General features: G+C 55.1%; 1 protein-coding gene across 1 annotated transcript in view; it reads left to right on the top strand.

The window, feature by feature from the left end:
• Positions 1 to 20,916, top strand: part of TPCN1 (two pore segment channel 1) — a 58,358-nt gene extending 37,442 nt beyond the window's left edge. The window contains exons 8-28 of the mRNA XM_021698635.2: positions 458 to 492; positions 1,236 to 1,294; positions 1,552 to 1,651; positions 4,096 to 4,212; positions 4,459 to 4,583; positions 5,363 to 5,411; positions 5,934 to 5,997; positions 6,854 to 6,898; positions 8,984 to 9,040; positions 9,121 to 9,174; positions 9,337 to 9,409; positions 10,353 to 10,460; positions 11,412 to 11,483; positions 12,018 to 12,107; positions 13,370 to 13,485; positions 14,228 to 14,274; positions 14,889 to 14,957; positions 15,139 to 15,223; positions 16,058 to 16,197; positions 16,334 to 16,414; positions 18,167 to 20,916. Coding sequence (XP_021554310.1) covers positions 458 to 492; positions 1,236 to 1,294; positions 1,552 to 1,651; positions 4,096 to 4,212; positions 4,459 to 4,583; positions 5,363 to 5,411; positions 5,934 to 5,997; positions 6,854 to 6,898; positions 8,984 to 9,040; positions 9,121 to 9,174; positions 9,337 to 9,409; positions 10,353 to 10,460; positions 11,412 to 11,483; positions 12,018 to 12,107; positions 13,370 to 13,485; positions 14,228 to 14,274; positions 14,889 to 14,957; positions 15,139 to 15,223; positions 16,058 to 16,197; positions 16,334 to 16,414; positions 18,167 to 18,289 — 1,709 coding nt within the window. The 3' untranslated portion in view covers positions 18,290 to 20,916. The remainder of the gene's footprint in view (positions 1 to 457; positions 493 to 1,235; positions 1,295 to 1,551; positions 1,652 to 4,095; positions 4,213 to 4,458; positions 4,584 to 5,362; positions 5,412 to 5,933; positions 5,998 to 6,853; positions 6,899 to 8,983; positions 9,041 to 9,120; positions 9,175 to 9,336; positions 9,410 to 10,352; positions 10,461 to 11,411; positions 11,484 to 12,017; positions 12,108 to 13,369; positions 13,486 to 14,227; positions 14,275 to 14,888; positions 14,958 to 15,138; positions 15,224 to 16,057; positions 16,198 to 16,333; positions 16,415 to 18,166) is intronic.
• Positions 20,917 to 20,935: the final 19 nt, after the last annotated feature.

Below are 20,935 nucleotides of genomic sequence, written 5' to 3'. Positions count from 1 at the left end.
GACATACAACATCGTATTAGTTTTAGGTGCACACCATAATGAGTTGATATTTGTGTATATCATGAAGTGATCACAGTGAGTCTCGTTAACACCCATCACCACACACAATTAAATTCTTTTTTCTTGTGATGAGAACTTTCAAGATCTACTCTCTGAGCAACTTCCAAATATATGATAGAGTATTGTTAACCAGTCACCATGCTATACACCCAGCCTTTACAAACAGTAGACTCTGGTTCTTGGGCCACATTCCCAAATGGCAGCATTTCTGCCGTGTCCAGGCACACCTGCTCCTTTAGACAGAGCACAGTGTGTTCTCCAGAATGCCGCAGTCCCCACCACTCCCTGATGCTCGCCCTCTGCCCCCTGCCCTCGTTTACATTTATTTGGGCAATACTTTGACGTCTGGGTTTGGGACCTCTGCTCTAACCTTTTTATGTTTTTTGCCACCTTCTAGGTTTCTACTTGTTCTCCCCTGATCCTTCAGACCCCGTAAGTAATCTCTGTATTTGTCTTTCTTTTTTGTTGTTGTTCTTTGTGTTTTTTAAATTTTTTTGTTTTTTTTGTTTGTTTGTTTTTTTAGAGAGAGTGAGCACGTGCATGCATGGGAGGGGGGCACAGAGGGAGAGAGAGAATCTTAAGCAGGCTCCACACCAACATGGGGCTCGATCCCACGACCCTGAGATCATGACCCGAGCTGAAACAAGAGTCATATGCTTAACGGACTGAGCCATCCAGGCGTCCCTGTTTCTTTTTTAATGTGGGGCCTTTCCCTTCAAACAGGGTGGCCAGCGTGACCCCCTGGCCACATTAGGAAGGTCTCTCAGCATAATTTATGGCGCTGGAAAGTTCCTGTCACCCATACTTGAACCGATCCCTTCTTAAGCACCAAGGGAATCCCCTTTCCTGCCCTTGAAACGCATGTTTCCAGGATCAGATCTGGAACAGATTTGGTGAAAGAGCAGTGGAGGGGAGCCAAGCCGATGGTGCAGACATGTGATTCTCTAGGAGAATAGTCCCAGTCAGTTGTCTGCTTCTGCCAGAAGCACAGAGTTCAGGAAGGCAGAGGCGGCTGGACTCCACATTTGCTCGTTCCTCTGTCCTCAGGATTCCTTGGGAGGAGGGGGAGTTGGTGGGGTGGGGAGGGGAGAGGAGGGGCAGGGCGGGGCGCTCCAGGTGGCCCATGGCGGCCTGTTCCTGGTGCCAACGCATTCTTCTGCCTTCTTTCCCTATAGTACTTCAGCACGCTGGAGAACAGCATCGTCAGTCTGTTTGTCCTTCTGACCACAGCCAAGTGAGTGTGGGCTCTGCTTGGGCTTGGGCGCTCTGCTGGTGCCCCAGGGTCTTCTCTTTTCAGCCAAGAATGTTCCACACCTGAGCACAGACAGGTGCCCAGGGATGGGGGTGGCCCGATGAGCTGGAAGCCCATGGACCGAGAGGAGGGGAAGGTGGGGTGGGGCTGGGAAGGCAGAAAAGAGAGATGTCCTCTGGGAAGATGCAGAAAGGGAGAAAGCAGACGTGGGGCCCTGCAGTAATGCTCTGTAAATCCAGTTTCCCAGATGTGATGATGCCCTCCTACTCCCGGAATCCCTGGTCCTGTGTCTTCTTCATCGTCTACCTCTCCATCGAGCTGTACTTCATCATGAACCTGGTGAGTGAGCATGCGTTGTGCCCCACCACCCCAAGCTTCCATCCCACCAGCACAGTGCTGGGCACCGAGGGAATGAAGTAGGGATCACTCTCGGCCTCCTTTGGGGAACGGGTCCCAGGCCGTAGTCAAGTGTGGCCTGGCAGCAGACGCGTTATCAGGACTCGAGTTCCGCTGGTTACAGTGGTAGCAGCCTCCCCGGGGTAGTACTACCGAGCTGTTAGCATTACAGGCAGCCTGTTAGGTCAGGCTGCCCTGGGGCCTTTCCTTCCCCAGCAAACATGTGTCAGGATAACTATAAAAGCTGGTTGGGGCGCCTGGGTGGCTCAGTTGGTTGAGCGACCAACTCTTGATTTCAGCTCAAGTCATGATCTCAGGGTCTCAGGGTCTGGAGATGCCCCCCGCACTGCCTCCCTCCCATGCTCTCTCGCTCTCAAAGTAAATAAATAAAAAAATAACTCTAAAAGCTGGCTTTAATGAAGCCGTGGCCAGGCACTGGGCAAAGTGCTTTGTATTTGAGGATTAAATGATTTATCACAAAAACCCCGGAGCTACTGTTATGATTCTCAATTTACCAATGAGGAAACTGAGGGCCAGACCAGCAGAGTGACTTGCCCACAGCTGCACAGCTCGGGGTGGTCGGGTGAGCTGGTCGGATTGCAGAGCCCTGCTCCTAACCACTCCGTCCTGCTGCACCCATGTGTCTGTTTCCACTGCACCAATCGGGAACCATTAGAAAAGCCAATACAGGGCACACTCTGCTAAGGAGAACGTGAAGTCCCTGTGCACACTGGGAACTTTGGAGGTGTTTGCCAAGGCCCAACTGGCCACCAGGAAGGTTCTTGCCATCAGCAGATTCCCCGTGTCGAGACCACACATCAATGCCAGAACTATCGGAGAGGCTTCATCAAGTCTTACGTTTATTTTTTTGTTAAGATTTTATTTATTTATTTGTCAGAGAGAGAGAGAGGACAACCAGGGGGAGCGCCAGGCAGAGGGAGAAGCAGGCTCCCCGCTGAGCAGGGAGCCCGACATGGGGCTCGATCCCAGGACCTTGGGATCATGACCTGAGCCAAAGGCAGATGCCTAATGGACTGAGCCACCCAGGTGTCCCTTGTGTTTATTTATTTATTTATTTTTTTAAAGATTTTATTTTTAAGTAATCTCTACGTCCACTGTGGGGCTGGAACTCACAACCCCAAGATCAAGAATCACACGCTTTACTAGCTGAGGCAGCCAGGTGCCCCAAATCTTGTGTTTATTTTTATACTTCTGGAAAGCGTTCTTACACTGCTCACCACAGTCAGACCCAGGGTAGAAATGGAAAGCACTTGCCCTGGGGTAGACTTGTGAAATGTCCTAAAAACTGGAAGTCTTAAAAAGGAAAATATTTTCCTTTTTTATTCTTCAAAACCAAAATGTTGGCTATCTTTACACATGTTATAGTTCTTATATGCTGTTGTCAGTTTAGAATCATAAAAATATATTCTGTGTAACTGATTTGCTTCAATTTGTAATGTATTTAGAGCTGTGAAAATCTAAGGCATGGGTCAGCAAACTGCAGCCTGCGGGCCAAAGCCAGCCCACCGCCTATTTCTATAAATAAAGTTTTATTGGCACACAGCCACGTCCATTTATTTATGCATCATCTGTGGCTGATTTCATGCTACAGCTGCAGGGTTGAGTAGTTTCAACAGACACCATCTGGACTTCAGAGCCTAAAATATTTGCTATCTGTTCCTCTATAGAAAAAGTTTGCTGACCCTCCCTTGATCTAAAGGGGGAAAATGGGGGACCAATTTGAAGGGATGGAAAAGACAAGAGAGTGTCCCTCAAAATATTTTTGAGAGAAAAAGAAAGGGTTTCCAAAAAAGGCTTCTCTCAATTCTGCTCCCACCCTCCTGTTGCCCTTTGATGATGCAGACTGCATCGTCGTTAATACACCAGGTCTGGAATTAGGCAGCCCGGGAATGTTGTGCCCTGCAGGGCAGGCTATCCCACCACCCTGATTTCTGGGGCCATGCGTGGAGCTGTGACTCACAGGGAACAAGGGGACGTGGGAAGAAGCATCCTGTGCAACGGTGTTCCTTCCTGCTCGGAGGTTGGAGTGGACACAGGCTCCCTGGCCATGATACTGGGATGAACTGGGTGTAGAACCCAGTGTGGTCCTTTCTCCGCTTCCCCTTAGAACACTGCCCAGCCAGTCGCAAGCTTAGGCCGAGTGAAGCACTTGGGGGAAGTAGAATAATGACTTCATGTATCCGAAGAGAGAAAATTTACAAGTGGCAGGGGATGGCCTTCCTCTGCTGATGTTTGGAGACAGACTTCCTATATGAGGGACAGGGGAGAGGGTCTTCTGAAGCCCCCCTTCTGGGGTGGCTGGAATTGCCCAACCCCTTGAGGCCCCACCCCGCAGGGGAGCCAGGTCCTGTGTTCTTCTCTCACAGCTTCTGGCCGTGGTGTTCGACACCTTCAATGACATTGAGAAACGCAAGTTCAAGTCTCTGCTGCTGCATAAGCGAACTGCCATCCAGCATGCCTACCGCCTGCTCATCAGCCAACGGGTAGGGAGGAGTGGGGGCCGGGCTGGGCAGGGGAGTGGTCCCTGCTGCCCCTCACTTGCCCTGAGCAGCCCCCTAAGCGCAGCATGGCCAGCAGCTTTAGAAACCAGGAGTTCTGCCCCTGGGAGAACAAGGATGAGCCAGGTGCCCTGGGATCCCTTGTTGTCCCGAGGGGCTGCCCCCCAGGAAGGGGCAGTCTGGGCTCTGCATTTCCCTGTGTTCACACGGCCGTCTGCCCTCTCCCCGCAGAGACCCTCCGGCATCTCCTACAGGCAGTTTGAAGGCCTGATGCGCTTCTACAGGCCCCGGATGAGTGCCATGGAGCGTTATCTGACTTTTAAGGCCCTGAATCAGAGCAACACACCTCTGCTCAGGTAAGAGTGGACACCAGGTGGGGCAGGGTGGCCAAAGGCAGTCATGAGAGGGAGCTGGAGCAGGCAAAGGCCCCAGCAGGTGGCTGGGCAAAGAAGCTTGTTAGACAGTAGTTTTCCCCACAGAGATTCTTATACATGTAGACGGTATTATTCATCAGGTTTCTTTTCACAAGTAACAGAAGTCCAGCCCAAACCCAATTCAAGCTGGCTTTACAAAAAAGGAATGCTTTGGCTCATGAAATGGACTGGCCCCACCACTCATTCTCAGCCCTGAATGAGGTGGGGTAATCCCATGTGAGCAGAGCCACAGAGCCAGATAAACACACACACACACACACACACACACACACACACACGGCCCTGAGATCTGCATGGGCAGTCATGGTCTTCCAGACTGCTGACGATCAGAACCCTTCTTTCTGGGGAAGGAAGCGGGCCAGCTATAGACACACGAGTAACTGAGCTCTGTTTGGGCTGAACTCAGCCGTTCCATTAAGTCCTCTGCTAGAGGAGGCTCTGTCCCTGTCCATCTAAGAGTTATAGTCATCCAGGGGGATTAAAGCTGTCCGTGATCAGTGTATATGAAGCAGATTCAGTATGCATGGCACCTGGAGGGAAGAGATGAAATGCCCCCGGTAAGGGTCCCTGGGGCCCTGAGGTGCTGAAACTCGCAGATGTCCCCTCCCCCATTGAAGGGGACCACAGGTGGACAAGGGAGACCTGAAGCTCAGTGAGAACAGGTTCTGATTTTTTTAACCTTTTCACGTTGCTTACAACAGCCTGAAAGACTTTTATGATATCTACGAAGTTGCTGCCTTGAAGTGGAAAGTGAGTGCTCGTGGGGGACCAAAGACCAGAGAGCCAGAGAGGGAGTGGGGCCAGCTGCTGGGGGATGGGGGGATGAGGCTGAGCACACCGGAGGCCCAGCTCCTTCCTGGCTGGAACAGCTCAGCTCTCGGCTTGGCACCCTGCGCTGCAGGATTACAGGTGCCCCCCGCCTTGTGCCCTGACCATTGCCCTGTAGCTTCCTGGTTAAGAGCACCCCATTAGTCACGGACATCAGGCAAGTTACCGAACCTTCCCAAGGCCTGTCTCACCTGGGAAATGGGAGAACGATGATCCCTACCTACAGTTATGTTCAGGATTACGTAAAAAGAAGGCATGTGCGTGGCTCCATTTACAGGCTCAGTGGACAGTGGAATTGTTGTCCTTATTTCCATCCCTGAGTGTTTTCATTATTCCCCAAGTTCGCCAGGGGAGTAGGGCAGGAAAGCGGCAGCCTGGCCCCTAGGGCGAGGTTCTGGTCACTGGTCCTCACACCCCCTCTCCATGGCCCTGTTCCCTGGCCAGGCCAAGAGAAATAGAGAACACTGGTTTGATGAGCTTCCCAGAACAGCATTCCTCATCTTCAAAGGTAAGGTTGACCTAAATAAGACATCTGGGCAGCTGGGGACAGATGGAGGTTTCCAGAGACCACAGATGAGCATTTGAAGAGCATGCTCACAGGGTGTGTGTGTATGTGTGCGTCTGAATGTCTGTGTATACAAGAGACAGACAGTGTGGTCACCCCAGCAGGCAAGTAAGTGTGTTTTCTAAAAGGTAGTAGGATTACATTATCGATTCTCTTCTCAAATCTGCCTTTGTGCGTAATCGCATATTCCGACCATCCTCCTGTGGCAGGATATGTAGCGAGCATAGATGATCCCTGACATCATGCTTGCCCAGCATAAAATTCAAAATTCTGAAATCCAAGTGTGCACTGTAATTAAATGCCAGTTTTGAAGTTCCGTGGAGGGGCATGGTTAGCTCGCAGGGGATTTCTCGTGCAAGAAGCCTGAAGCCTTGGGTGTGGGCCATTAGGAACAAGAGTCAGGACGGTGTATCCTGTTTTGTGATTTCTCCTGCAGCTAGGGCTTCGGGCACCGCTGTTAGTCCATATTCTTTAGAGGGTTTTCCATTCCATGGAGGGATAGTTACTCAAGTGGATGAATATAGTCCCGGGTTGAGGCCAACGGCAAGTTAAGGTTAGCAGTGGCCAGCAAAGCTTCACTGTGCTCCATCCTGGCTCCGAGCTGCCGGGCTCTCCCCAGAACGGCTATTGGCTGTGTGGTCTTGCCTGAGCACAAGCATGGGGTCACTCTCAGAGTACGCCCTCCTTCCTCACCCCTGGGCATAAACACCCTGATTGCTCACATGTGCGAAGTGTGTGGTCGGGGAAAGTGTCCTTGCAAATGAAGATTTCGATGTTAACATTTCTTCTCTTCAAATAGGAATTAATATCCTTGTGAAGTCCAAGGCCTTCCAGTATTTCATGTGTAAGTGAGAAATACCATAGCTCCAGGCCCCATCCTGCCTGAGTCTTTTACCATTCCAGAAGGTAGAGAGGCAAGAGATTAGCCCTGTAGCCGTGTGGTTGACTTTTTATTATAGAAAATTCCAAGCATGTGTAAAAGTGGGGAGAGGACAATGAGCATCCACGTACCCATCACCCAGTTTCAATGGCTGTCACCCCATGGCCAGTCTTTCTGTCCATCTGTACCCTCACTGTGGCTCATCATCCCCTCCCTAGACCTGGAGATTTTGGAAGCAGATTTCAGAACCACAGCATGCGGTTGGTTGCTCTGTCACTTAAGTTGGTTTCAATCTGTAGGTTTCTCTTCCATCCCTTTTCTCCGTCTTGTGACAGTGAGTTGAAGAAATGGGACTGTTGGGCCTTCAGTCTTGTTTTTGCGTGTTCCTCCATTGTTTATTTCCTGTGGTCTGGTAGTTACATCTAGAGTTGTGTTGTCCAGTGTGGTAGCAATTTGCCATGTGTGGCTATTTAAATTTAAGCAACTAAAATGAGAAAAGCTCCAGTAGCCACATCTCAAGTGCTCAGTCACCACATACAGCTAATGACTACCGGTTGTAATGACTACCAGTTGGACAGCCCAGAGGAGGAAATTTCCGTTGTCATAGGAAGTCCTCTTGGACAGTACTAATGGAGAGGCCTGGTGGGATTCAGTCTTTCTAAGGAGCTCTGGTTCCATTTAGTGGGAAACGGTGCTTAGACACCACAGTTTGAAATGCTAAAGGTGCTCGCAGCTTGGAGTTGGTTATTACTTCTAGGCCTTTCCATGGACAGAGGTAGGATTTTGTTTTTAAAGATAAACCATATCGGGAGTTTATCCTGACTTTTCTAATTCAAATTCAGGACTATTGCATTTTTACCGAACTTCCTCATTCTTTCATATCCAGATTCTCCCCTCGCCCCCGTCTTAAAATCCTGGTTCCCAACACCACTCACACAGTTACTCATTTGCTGTACCCCACAGTAGACTCATAACTGTCTCCAGACAGTGATCCCAACACAGTCCCAGCAACACAGTGACTAGAACATCCCTCTGGGGACATACATTCACATGACACGTGTCAAGGTCACCTGTAGTGGTCCTTTCTCAACATGGGGGTGTCACCAACTGGACACACATTTAGGTTTCTTTATTTCACTTTATTTTTGATTTTCAGGGATTGCTTTTTTTACATCTAACTTTGTTTTATACTTATGTAAATTGTCTATGTGGTTCCAAGTCAGATCTATAAAACAAAGTATATTTAAGGATATCTCATTTACATCCTGTCAAACCTCCTCCAATGGGTAACTTCTATTTTGGTTTCTTCTTCCATTTTTTAAAAACTGTAAGTAGATACACATATATGCCTATTCCCGAGTCTTAATTTAACGATAGCATACTTTATATACACTTTTTCCCACCTTGCTTTTTTCAGTTAACAATATATCCCAGAGACCACTCCCCATCAATATAGAGAGATAGTCCTCATTTCTTTTTAGAGTTGATACTTCACCATTTCATGAACGTGTCATAGTTGATCCAGCCAGTCCCCTGTTGATCATTTAGGGCACTTCTAGATTTTTGCTCTCATGATCAGTGCTCCAGCAGGTGGCTTGCAGGACACCTTGTTTTGTGTTTTGCTAGTATGTCACGGGGGTGGCTCGCTAGAACTGGGATTCGTATGTAAAAGGCCAAGTGAATATGTCATTTTGCTAACTAGCTCATGCAGTCATCTTAAAATCACCTGTCTCTGGGGAAGAGCAACCATTTTAATACTCATGCAACTTTTACACCGACTTGGAATGGCCTGTGGGTTTTACTGAAAAACAACTGGTATCCCTACGGTGACATAGAGCATGCTTTTAGAAACCTGTAGCCATTTTCTAAGTGAAACCACTGGCTGATGTAGCTCATGTAAAAGCACTAAGCAGAAGGAAGCCATCCATCACATGGGTGTGTGGAGCATCTCCCGGGGGCCGCCGGGAAGGTAGCCGGGGGGGGGCTGCTGCTGTGAGTTCTCGATTTGCACACCCATCTGTGTTTTCTCTATTACGGGCCTGTTTGCAGACTTGGTGGTGGCAGTCAACGGGGTCTGGATCCTTGTGGAGACCTTCATGCTGAAAGGTGAGCCCTGGCTGGGGGACCGGCTGGTCCTGTGGGCACTCCAGGCCCCACCGCTTGACCTCCCGCCTCTTGTCTCACAGGTGGGAACTTCTTCTCCAAGCATGTGCCCTGGAGTTACGTTGTCTTTCTGACTAGTAGGTTTCTGAACGTGGCTTTGCTGAACTGCTTGTCTTAAATACTGGCCTTGGGAGGGGAGGCTGGAGACCTCAGAAGAGCCTCAGCGGGAAACGGAGCCAGGCCAGGTGTGGGTGGGGCTGGGGGCGGGGCCTCTACTAATGGCCTCCTCCTGTTCCCAGTATACGGGGTGGAGCTGTTCCTGAAGGTTGCTGGCCTTGGCCCCGTGGAATACCTGTCCTCCGGGTGGAATCTGTGAGTGAAGTGCATGTTTCTTAACCATGTCTGAGACTGCAAGAGCCGCGGGTCCTCTCCCTACACACCTACAGCACACACCGTGGCCTGCTGTGGCAGGAGGAGGGGCCGAGGACAGGGACAAGGCCTTTGTCTGCTGGAGCAGTTCTGCGTGTGGCTCTGGGACTCGCCAGCATCAGGCCCCCCTTGCCCCTTCCTCCTAGACATGGCCTCTTAAGGGTCCTTAGGCCGGCTGGCTCTGACTAGTCCTCTAGTCCCTGCACCCATCGCCAGCAACTACGCTCTTTTCTCCTCCATAAAAACCATGATTCCGACAGAGGAGGAAGCTTCCCCACCCACCTTGGTCAGCCGCTAGCCGGGGGTGGTGAAGAGCCCCGAGTGGCTCTTGTCCCCATTCCACAGAGACCTCCAAGGCCACTTACCGCCCACTGAAGTGAACTCGCCCACAAAATCAGGCTATACTCATGAGGTTTTGGTCTTGGCAGATAGAGAAGAGTCGAGGAAGAGCAGTAGGGGGACGTGCACCATTGCTGTTTCAGAGTCTCCATGGGTGTCTGCAGAGGAGAGAAGGCCCCTGGCTCCAGCAGGGCTGGCTGGCCGGCCTTGGGGGGATCTGACCTGCCCATCCTGCCCCTTCCTTCAGTAACCTCGTCGGGGTCAGAGGTTACCCGTGTAACCTGACGTCTGCCATTAGACCAGTGCAGGACCTTCAGGAGGGGGGTTTCTGGGCATTTCTGATCCCTGCTGTGTGTGCTGTCCTGGCGGTCCAGCCAAGCCGGCCTCAGAAACCCCAAGGCAGCAGGAAGCCGCTTCCTGTTGCTGTTGCTGGGGTCCTCCTGTGGGCTCCTTGGAAGGGGGCACTGAGAACAGGGCTGGGGCACTGCGGGACGGAGGCGGGCCCGGGCAGGCCGAATGGACCGTTGCTTCTCCCTCTCCCTCCCAGGTTCGACTTCTCGGTCACCATGTTCGCCTTCCTGGGACTGCTGGCTTTGGCCTTCAACATGGAGCCCTTTTATTTCATAGTCGTCCTGCGTCCCCTCCAGCTGCTGAGGTGACAGGGGCAGGGGCAGGGCGGGGAAAGCCTTGGGACTGGTGTGGGAAGTGGCAGGAGGGCACCGGAAGATTCACGAGCCTGGTGTCAGACGCACCCCACTGCGGAGGTGCCCAGCCCGTCTCCACCTGTGGGGGGCGTGCGGCCTGCCCGCCTCCCCACATCCCGGAGATGGTTGCCTCTGACCGTGGAGGGGAAACCTGGCCCACAGCGCAGGTGACCTCGGCCTGCAGCCACAGAGACGCACGTGCTCACAGTCGTAAACCAGAAGGCCACAGCCTCTGAGGGTGCAAGGGGAGTTTTGAGGGGCCCCCAAGCTTTTCTGGCACAGCGTCTTGTCAAGAAAAACCCTCCCTGGGTCTCACCTTTTCCACAGAGACGGCTGTGGGGAATCAGTAAGGCACTGCTCCACGGACCACCCCCCTTACCACCTGGGGGTCGGGAGCTCTTGGTGTCTTCAGAATCTTGGGTCTCCTCGTGTGTATCCCGCCCCGATCCCATACGTGTCGCTCTTGGGAGGAGAGATGGAGGTGGGGATGGCAGTCAGGGGCAGCATCTCTCTGGAAGAACCCGTAGCTGTGCCCCAGTAGTGGGGGCCGGGGTTGGGGGAACGTCTGCTTCCTCCCCATACACGGCGGCCCTTTGTTGGCTGCCTAACCACTGAGCCACCATGCACCTGGCTCGTCTGCAGGTGTGGCTTCTGTTCCCTTCTTTCTAGGCTTTGCCTCGCTGTGCTGAGCGAGGCCTTGCCCCTCTCAGAGCCTCCTGGCTCTCTTGGTAAATGCCTGCCTCCCCCAAGGAGGAGACTGGCGAGATGCCCCCGGGCCGGCGGCAGGGAGGGCAGCAGGGCTCAGGTGGGCAAGAGGCCCCGGGCCGTCCCCTCCAGCCCGTGCCGGGGAGCAGGGCTGCGGCCATGCCGATGTCTGAGCACCCCCCGGTCTCTTCCCTCAGGTTGTTTAAGTTGAAAAAGCGCTACCGCAATGTGCTGGACACCATGTTTGAGCTGCTGCCCCGGATGGCCAGGTACGGCCCTGCCTCTGGGTCCCCAGGGCCAGGCGCCGCGAGGCTTGTGCCCCCAGGGGGGCAGCTGGGTGGTAGTTGGGGGAGAGGAGGCGGCCCGGAAAGGACTGACATCGAGGGTCTGGCGGGTCTCCAAGGAGACTGAGATGTTGACCACCACAGGTCTCCCTGGTACCACTTTTCTCCACTGACCTGTCTGAAATATTTAGTAGGGAGGGCAGGGAGCTGTCAACTCACTTACCACCTGTGTCTACATTCACAGGTAAGGGGTCACCTGTGAGTCTACCTTCACAGGTAAGGGGTGAATCTCTGGTAAAGGGGCATCTGTTAATAGAGTCCTGACTTGAGCCGTTTTTGACCCCAGACCTGAATCACGAGGCCCCTTCCCTGCAGGCACTTTCCAGTTGGTAAACCTGGCTAGGGGCATGCCTGTCCATCAGTCAGCGCAGTGGGTCTGAGGATGCTGGGGCTGCCGGAGGCGCCGGTCTCTCTTGCCTGGCCCCCAGTCACCCTGTCCCTTCTGACCCTCCTCCCCAGCCTCGGCCTCACCCTGCTCATCTTTTACTACTCCTTCGCCATCGTGGGCATGGAATTCTTCTGTGGGATCCTCTACCCCAACTGCTGCAAGTGAGTACACAGCGGGGGCCCGGCCCTGCCTGCCCGCTCCGTGTTTCCAGAGGAACCAAGCCAGGACTGGCGCGCTGCCCCCAGCCCCGCTGAGCGGGTCCCCCGCAGGCTCGGGGGCCGCAGGGACACACCTCTCCAAGCCCCAGCACCCTTCAAAGCCCCGGGAATCACTTTGCTTTGCTTTCGAGGGCTTAGTGGAGTACGATAGCTAAGTGAGGGACCTGGAATCAGAGGGCTGTCTCTGAGGCGAGGACATCTGAGCAGGTTTCCCCATCCCCAAGCAGGCCTCTGTCCCCTCGCCCTTTGGGCTGAGGTCTGAAGGCCTCCCCCGAACCAGGAGCGGCCTGAGGCCCGAGTCCTATGGCTTCCTCCCACTTGTCTGGGGGCAGTGGGGACTCGGCAGACACATCAGCTCGGGCCGCCTGGCAGCATTAGGCCGATGGTCACCCACAGGAAGGCCTTTGGGGGCAGGGGTAGAGCGTGGGGAGCACAAGCTCCCGTGACCTCTCCCTTCCTCCAAGCCGCCACGACGAAAGCAGTGTGCTCTGGTGTTAATTCTCTAGTCACAGTGTTCTCTTCAAAAATTTAGCCCCTGAGGCCTCAAGCACAAACTCCTTCCAAAGATGCTGGCAGCCATTTTGAGTGTCGGGCTGAGCTCAGAACCAGAGGCCGACAGCATTGGCCACAAACTCCACAGTGGGCCAGAGCCACCAGGGCAGCCACCCGAGGCCCGGGACTCTGCCCTCTGAACAAGTTCCCTGGGGGCCCGAGGACCAGACGGGTAGAAACGTCAGCATGAATGTTAACAGAGCAGCCAGAAAGGACTAGAAGGAAAGCCGCAAATAAGCTCTCAGAACAGGGGCAGCCTTTCGGAGCACTCCCGCCTGGTGCTGGGGCGAGCCCGGCAAGGAGCTCTCCCCCGCATGGGGTCACAGATGGGGAGAACCAGGGGAGACACCGCCTTTCTCTCCCTTGCTAGCGTCTCCCTCCGGTAGCTGGGAGGGAGACAGCTTCGCTGGTAGCAGAGAAATGCCAGATGGACGCAGATAAGCAGGGGGCGAGCCTAGGAGTCCCCAGCAATGCCCAGCCAGTGAGAGGAGCCGAGGGCCTCCCTTGAGCCAGGAACATGGGCCAGCGAGCTGGGGGCTGGGCCAGGACGGCGGCTCCCTGGTCAGAGCCTTGTTCGCTTAAGCCTTTTGTCCTCTGTCGAGGTGACCGATTTTCTTGTGACCTTCCCCCTGCCCCTCTGTCTCCCTGGCCAGTACCAGCACCGTGGCTGATGCCTACCGCTGGCTCAATCACACCGTGGGCAATAAGACCGTTGTGGATGAAGGCTATTACTATCTCAATAACTTTGACAACATCCTGAACAGCTTCGGTGAGTGCAGAGGCCACAGGCGGGACAGTCCCCGGGCACACTGCCTTGGTCACCGCGGGCCCCAGACGCGGCCTAGCAGAGCTGTCAGAGGCCTCCCCAATCTGAGCTGTTTGCGACACTTTCTCGAGTCCTCTGGAGCCTCAGTGGGATCCGTGGTTTGCCCTGCCGCAGGGGTGCAGGCCAGATCCCAGCACCCACTCCCCACCAGGTTTCATTCCTGGGAACAGAGGTGCTTCATGCTCTGCTGGGAGGGGGACAGCCTGAGGCTAGGGAACCCCCCCCAGTCACAACCCCACAGTTGCAGGCTGGGACAGCCACACCAGCCCACCACAGTGCCCTGTACTCACCCCAGCCCCCAGCTCGGGCCCACGCAGTGCTGCTCCTGGGTTCCACGGAGAGGCTGGGGCCGGGGCAGGACACAGCTCAAGAGGAAGGGGAGCCCCTCATGGCATCCCAGCTCTACACCCACGGCCCACCCCCAGCCCTAGTTGGTCACAGGCTGCCGAGGCGGAGGCACGCCCTCTGGGGGCCAGGCCAAGATGGCAGCACTCCCAGCACGGGGTGGCAGCACGGGGTGGGCGCTTGGGGGGCGGCACTTGGAACACACAGTCCAAGCTGGCAGACGGGGATGCCACCATCTAGGTGCGTGGTACCCAGGATAGGCAGAGAGAGGCCACTTGAAACAGACTTGGAAAAAGGGAGTCTGATTGAAACACTCCTCATTCCCCCTTCCCTTTGGCAGTGACCTTGTTCGAGCTCACAGTTGTCAACAACTGGTACATCATTATGGTAAGGACCTCGGTCAACTCCTGGGGGCATCTTCCCACCATCCTCTGAGACCAGCTCTGGCCTTGCCCGGCCCCCGATGGGATGCCTCGCTCTTCTGTTCCCTGTCGGGGTTGGGGGCCTGGGTCACACAGGGTTGGGGTTCTGCAGAGAGCCTGCAGTGCGAGATGGGCCCCAGGAGCCAGCCCTCTGTGTTTGCTAGACTTGCTTCTGTCCCTGCCTCCCCCCCACCACATCCCCTAGCGGCCCAGAGATGCCAGTTAGCCTGTGGGTCTCTGTCCTTCTTCCACTGCTGTCAAGAAACAGTGTGGCAAGGGTTGTTGGGTTTGGTTTTCCATTCCTTAAATTCTTCCAAGTCTTCCACCCCCGCTTGGGACAAAGACCGCCCATGTCAGTCCTGAACGCTGCCACCCTGGGGAGCGTCCAGGGCTCATGCAGCACAGAGGAGTTTTTAGGCCCTGGGAGTGAGGGCCCCCTCCTGTGTCTGCCACACCCCCGAGCAGATTGGGCAGGGTCTGTAAAGAGCTGGGCATGCGGGGGACCATGGAGTGGCCTGAGTGCACAGCGACCTGGCCCTGCCCGGGTGCCCACTCACTGACCTCCCCCTGTGTCCCCAGGAAGGTGTCACCTCTCAGACCTCACACTGGAGCCGCCTCTACTTCATGACTTTTTACATCGTGACCATGGTAGGTCCCCAGCCACACTCTCTGCCCTTCATCACTCAGACTCTCCAGCTTCCCCTGCCTGGTGGGCGGCCGCCCGGGGAGGAGGGGCCGGGACCTGGCGTCAGCATCTGACCGAGCTCTGCTGGGTGCGGGCCCCGCAGCAGCTCACATGCCCGCCCTCCCATTCTCTGCGCCTGGCCAGGTGGTGATGACCATCATTGTCGCCTTCATCCTCGAGGCCTTCGTCTTCCGAATGAACTACAGCCGCAAGAACCAGGACTCGGAAGGTGTGTGCAAAAGCAGCCGTGGCCGGAGCCTTCCCGCTCCTCGTCTGGCTGGCTGCCCGCCCAACTGTCAGCTGTCTGGCTCTCCGGCCCCGCTGTCTGGCTGTCCAGGCTTCTGGCAGTTCAGCATATCTGTCTGGTGTATCTGTTACCTCTCTCGTGTGCATTGCTTTTCAAATACTTAATGACGGAAGAATGCTGTCGATCTCATGTTCAAAATAAAAATAGTCCATGTCTGAGATTAGAAGAATTGCAGAGCAGAGAAAGGCCTATTGTGAACACAGCAGCCCTCCGCCCCGCCCTCCCACGCCTCCAGACACTTGTCATCCATAGCTGGCTGTCCTTTTCGCATCTCTAAATCACATGGTCACAGTGTGGTTCTAAAGGGTGTAAATGTCGGACCAGTAGTTCATCCTTCTGCAACTGGATGACTGCAGCTGGGATAATGGCCTTGCCTGTTCCGAGGTGCAGAGCTTTGTGTGTGCTGATCCTTCCAGATTCTCCATCAGAGCCACCACATAACCTGTTTGTTGTTTCCAAATCTCTGTCTTATCCGGCCATCTGACCATTTTGGCTCAGAGACTCCCTGCCGAAACCCTCTGTCCCCTATAAGCTGCTGGCCCAACCAGCGCCCCCGGCACCCACAGCAAAGGGAGGGGAGGGGGCATGCGTGCCAGATGGCAGGAGGTGGGGGGCGCGTCGTGCTGATGCGGGTTTGCTCGGAGGGAACCTTAGGACGCCTGCTGGGGCCGCAGGGAGGAGGGCTGCACCAGACCAAGCCAGATCGGGGGGCTCTGAGCCCCAGGCTCCTTCCCAGCCCTGGCCTCCCCTCTACAGTTGACGGTGGCATCACCCTCGAGAAGGAAATCTCCAAAGATGAGCTGGTTGCTGTCCTGGAGCTCTACCGAGAGGTGCGAGGAGCCACCTCGGACATCGCCCGGCTGCTCAAGGTCCTCTCCCAGATGGAGAGACATGAGGTGAGGAGCCTCGGGGCCGCCTCCAATGGAAGGGACAGGTTTCGGCTTAGTGGAGGGCCTCCCCCACTGTCATCCCCTCAAGCCAGCTGAGGCAGGGCACCGCTTGGACCGATCCTAAGCCTCCGCTCTTTTTTAGCAAAACACCGTGGTGTTTCTGGGACGGAGATCAAGGACCAAAAGTGACCTGAGCCTAAAGATGTACCAAGAAGAGATTCAGGTAGGCGCGCCCCTGCCTCCGCTGCCTAGACCCTCACCCCCAGCTCCTGTCTGGGGGTGGGCCTCCCTGCTGCGGAGCGGGGGCTACCATCCTGTCCCTACCCTGAGTGTGGAGTCAGGGGGCGCAGTGCGGGGATCGGGGCCATCTGTTGGACCGCCGCCAGTGGTGTCTGGGATGCAGCGCTGGGCAGGGCTCGGGCTCGGCCGTGAACCCTTGGCCCTTCCCCAACACCAGCAGCTCTCCCATACGGCCCTCCCGCTTGCGCATTCTCCAGAACCTATCCCGATTTCTTACTCTGAGCCAGAACCGCAACTGCGGCGTGTACAGCAAGAGATGTCATGGGCAAGAGGGGGGTGCAGGCCCCAGAGAGCTGGCAAGGGCCGGGCTCGTCAGAGAAGGCAGCCTCTTCTCGGGGCCATCAGGTTCTCCTGGGGCCTTGGATCCCTTGGGTGTTTGGGCTGTTTGAGGTTTTTTTGTGGTGGTTCTAATTTAAGAGAAGGGAGAAGTAAATTTTTTTTTTTTTTTTTTTAAGTAAAACCTCCCTGTCTTTCCACATTGGGAGCTAGGTAAACAATCTTGCAAAGCGCCATGTGGGCTGACACCCTGCATTCTAGACAGAACCCACAGAGCACAGGCCACCAGCACATGAGCTGTGCTTTGGGTCTTCCGTTCAGCCTCCAGGTCCCAGGGCTCAGGGGAGAGTCTCCCACGCCACCCATCGGACTCTGCTGTGTCTGGCATCCTAACAGCCAGAAACCCTCTGTTTTCACTGGGACAGTGATGACCAGTGTCCTCGCCCAGAAGGCAGGGAGGCTGCAGCACGCCAAGCTGACTCACATTCTCTGTGAGAACACAAGGGCTGTGGACACATAGTGGTTCGTGAAACTGGGGCCGCAGAGATGTAAAACTCACACGAACTTCGGCATCGTGAGGCCTGGGTTTGATTGCTGGCTCTGTGACCTTGGGCACGTCCCTCAGTCTGTTCACACCTGTGAAAGGGGGACAGTCTCTGGCTCCAACATGGGCATGCACTCTGCTGCTGTCCTCTGTCCTCTGCCCACTCCCAGCCTCAGTGTCCCCCTCTGTACAGTGAGGGGGCACAGAAAGAAGGCCATCTCAGTCTTGTTTAAGCTCCCAAGTTCTGTGGCTCAGATTCTTTAAACACCTACGGTAGCTTTTCTAATTCCTCAATCACCTGTCTCTGAAAATGTCAGATGACAAAACAGTATGGGTCTTTGGTGGGTTACATTTTTTTTTTGCAAAATGCTCTCACAGCCTTATTGGAGGGGAGCAAAAGCAACATGGGAGTTAGGAGAGGCTCTCAACTTCATCCAGCTTCGTACAACTTCTAAGCCTCGGTTTTCTCGGGTGTCCATGAGGACACGGTTCCTGCCGTGCTCGAAAGGGATAACACCGGGGAATCCCTTTGTGAAGGACAAAAGATTATGTTCACAATCAAACAGAGAATGATTATGACTACCTGGGCCTCGCTTAAAGAGATGATATGTGCCAAGGAGAATATTTATAAGGAGGCTTGCAAACCTCTAACAAGGGAAAGATTTCACAGTAATTTTTTTCTGTTTGGGCCACATGCAGAATTCCCAGCAGGTCCAGGGGTGTCCTGAGTGAGGCTGCCTCCCGCTGCCCGCTGTGTGCCCCAGGGCAGGGTGGGGGCTCTTCGGGCTGCGGCAGGTGCGGGGCTGGCTGGCAGGGGTGCCGCCCGCTCAGCGCCCCGTCTGCACTCTGCTCTAGGAGTGGTACGAGGAGCACGCCCGCGAGCAAGAGGAGCGGCAGGGACAGCTCATCGGCAGCGGCCAGGTCCCCACCACCCAGCAGCTCCCAGGCGGCCGCCAGCGCTCCCAGACCGTCACCTAGCCCCAGCGCGACAGCCATCTCTTCTATGCAATAACACAATAGTATTATTTTACTACGACATATTGAAAAAAGATGCGTGTGTGTGTGTGTGCACGCACATGCATTCATATATATGCACATATTTATATATACGAAGAGTAAAAGACAAGATGGGGTTTGGTGTGTAACCACCCTGCCCTGTTTTTAACCCCAGAGGTCACTCTGGTTTGGGGGGGTCAGGCCGCCGTGAGCTCTGCCTAACGTGGAAAGTTCCAGAAGGCCTCTTCCGAAGAAGACCACTTGGATAGATCCTGCCGATCTCTGCAGGGCTCGCCTTCAAAGTGGGCCAGCCCTCCCTAGGCCAGATCCACACCGTCTTCCCAAGGCTGCGCTCACACCCACGTCCCAGCTGACCGCTTCCCCACTAACTTTCCCTGCGGCCCGCGTCACGGGGTGTCTGGCCTGCTTTAGGGACAAAACCACTTAGGATGTGGGTTAGTATTTCTATATATATGATAATATAATAGAACATTTCCTTGGGGGACCAGTCCCTAGGACCTAATGGATAGAGTACTCAAGGGGTGTGATCATGCCCACGCGGTCGGATCTCAGCCAGTGCTGGGCAGCGTGAGATTGCGTGTGATTGCGCGAATTTCACACCCTGGCTCTGTAAGCCTTCTCTCCCACACTTCCTTTGGTTTAACCCTCGTTGCTGCAGATCCTTCTAAAATGGCCTCCTTTAGACTCTCAGGTGGAGGAAAGCAAGCAAGAGGGCCGGGCTGATGGCTGCCCGACCCATTCCTGAGACAGGCTTTTGCCACTAGAACCCTTTTCCTTGTGATTATCTTGTTCCGGCAGAGACATCTTGGTTACAGGATTCTGCTAAAGACAATGGCAGATCCTTCACATTGTGCATTAGGTTCTGCTGCTGGGAAGGGGTGCACGGAGCAAACGCTCACTGTGGGAGGTCCACGGCAGGCCTACGGCTGAGCCCCTGCCTGTCCGCTGGGACAGCCCCCCCCCCCCCCCGAACCCACCTTGAGCAGTCCCCTCCGTGGACTCCACTGAGGCCAGAATGGGGACCCGGCTTGACCCAGGGTTCTTCACTGGCACAGCTAGGTTCAGGTGAGCCCTCAGTTAACCGAGTCCCCCCTATATCTTGTGGGGGTTCTCCTGAGATCAGCAGGGTTGGGGTAGGACCAGTGCTTGAATCCAGAGCAGGCGTTGGTGTTGGCAGCCCCAGTGAGCGCTGTTGGCGTTGGCAGGAGCAGCAGGGTCAGAACAGAGGGAGCTCTGGTTCAGCTCTGCTGGGCTGCAAACCGAGCACGGTGCAGGAGGCGGTGGGATGAAAGGGGTCGGCAGGGGGCAGGGGAAGCAGCCCCTGCGGGGCATCCTGCTCTGACCCCAGCTTTCCAGATGCCTCCGCTGCCTCCCAGGACTTAGGAAGGTGGGTGGGCAGAAGTTTCCCCCTGCCATGCCCCCCTCCTAGCAGGGTATGGCCTGATCCCAGGGGAGCCATGCTGGGATCCCCCACCGCCTCTCCCCCGCCATCCCCAAGGCCAAGGCTTCTCGAGGGCGGCCCTGGAGGGGCTGATTCTAGAGCCAGTATGGTACAGCTGTGCCCCTCACCAGGAGAGAAGCGGTGGACGTTTGTTTCTGTTTTTAAAGCACAGCCCTTTGGGGAAACAGTGACCCAGGGAGATCCCCACGGGGCATCAGGAGACTGGCCTTGTCCTCTTCGTCTCTGGACGCCCGCAGCCCTGCTGCACCGAGCCCAGGCCAGAACCCTTTGCCCTCTCCGGAGAAGGAACTTTTATTTATTTGCACAATTGGGTGCCTTTTAGCATTTGTGTGTTGAAATGGGTATTCTGGAATCAGGAGTCAAGGCACAGCTTTCAAAGGAGGATAGGTCCTCTGCCCTGAGTGTTTGAGCCTCATTCTAGTCCCTTCCCCTGGTGAACCAGGGAGGGGCGACAGGGTAGTTGAGGCCCCTGGTGTGGGGGTGGTACCAGGACCCGTCAGATCTAGTCCTCCCTCCAGCCCTGTCCTCTGAGAAAGGCCCTGGTTCTGGCTAGATGGGAGGAATGCAGCGGCAATCCTGCTGCGGGCCAGACCCCGGTCAGGAGAGGGCACCCTTGTCATCGAGGCTAAGGACAAGCTGGCCCCTCGGGGTCACCCAGGCCTGTGAGATCTGAGGGACCTGGGACATCATCCAGCTCAGATGCCCTCTCACCACCCATGTCCTAGCCGAATGAAACCAAGGTCAACCTTACCAACCTGCCCTTGGCCGTGATGGCACTGTACCCCGCCCCGCTTTGGGGGTGGGGGGACGCCAGCTGGCCCCTCCTCCTCGCTTCCCTCCCCCAACCCAGCCTTACTCCGCACCATGTGACAATCATTTTGTATGGATAGAGGGAGCAACGCTGTAAGGTTTTGTACATTGGTGATTTGTTAACCTGGAAAACCCACTGTGTCTCCAGATTTCCGGCATATTAATAAAAAAGCCTTTGCTTTGTAAACATGGCTGCCGCCTCGTGACTTCCACCAAGTGACGTCCTATGGCTTCCGGCACCGTGGGGGAAAGGGGCAGGTCCCATCCGTGGTTGTTCCTGACCCCACCTCAGGCCCAAACCTTTGGCCTTGGAACCAGCCCCTCCTCACCTGGCC

Source organism: Neomonachus schauinslandi, chromosome 14 (assembly GCF_002201575.2).
Source record: "Neomonachus schauinslandi chromosome 14, ASM220157v2, whole genome shotgun sequence".
Lineage (NCBI taxonomy): Eukaryota > Metazoa > Chordata > Mammalia > Carnivora > Phocidae > Neomonachus > Neomonachus schauinslandi.
Note: the sequence above shows the minus strand (reverse complement) of the source record. Positions and strands in the feature narration are given on the sequence as shown.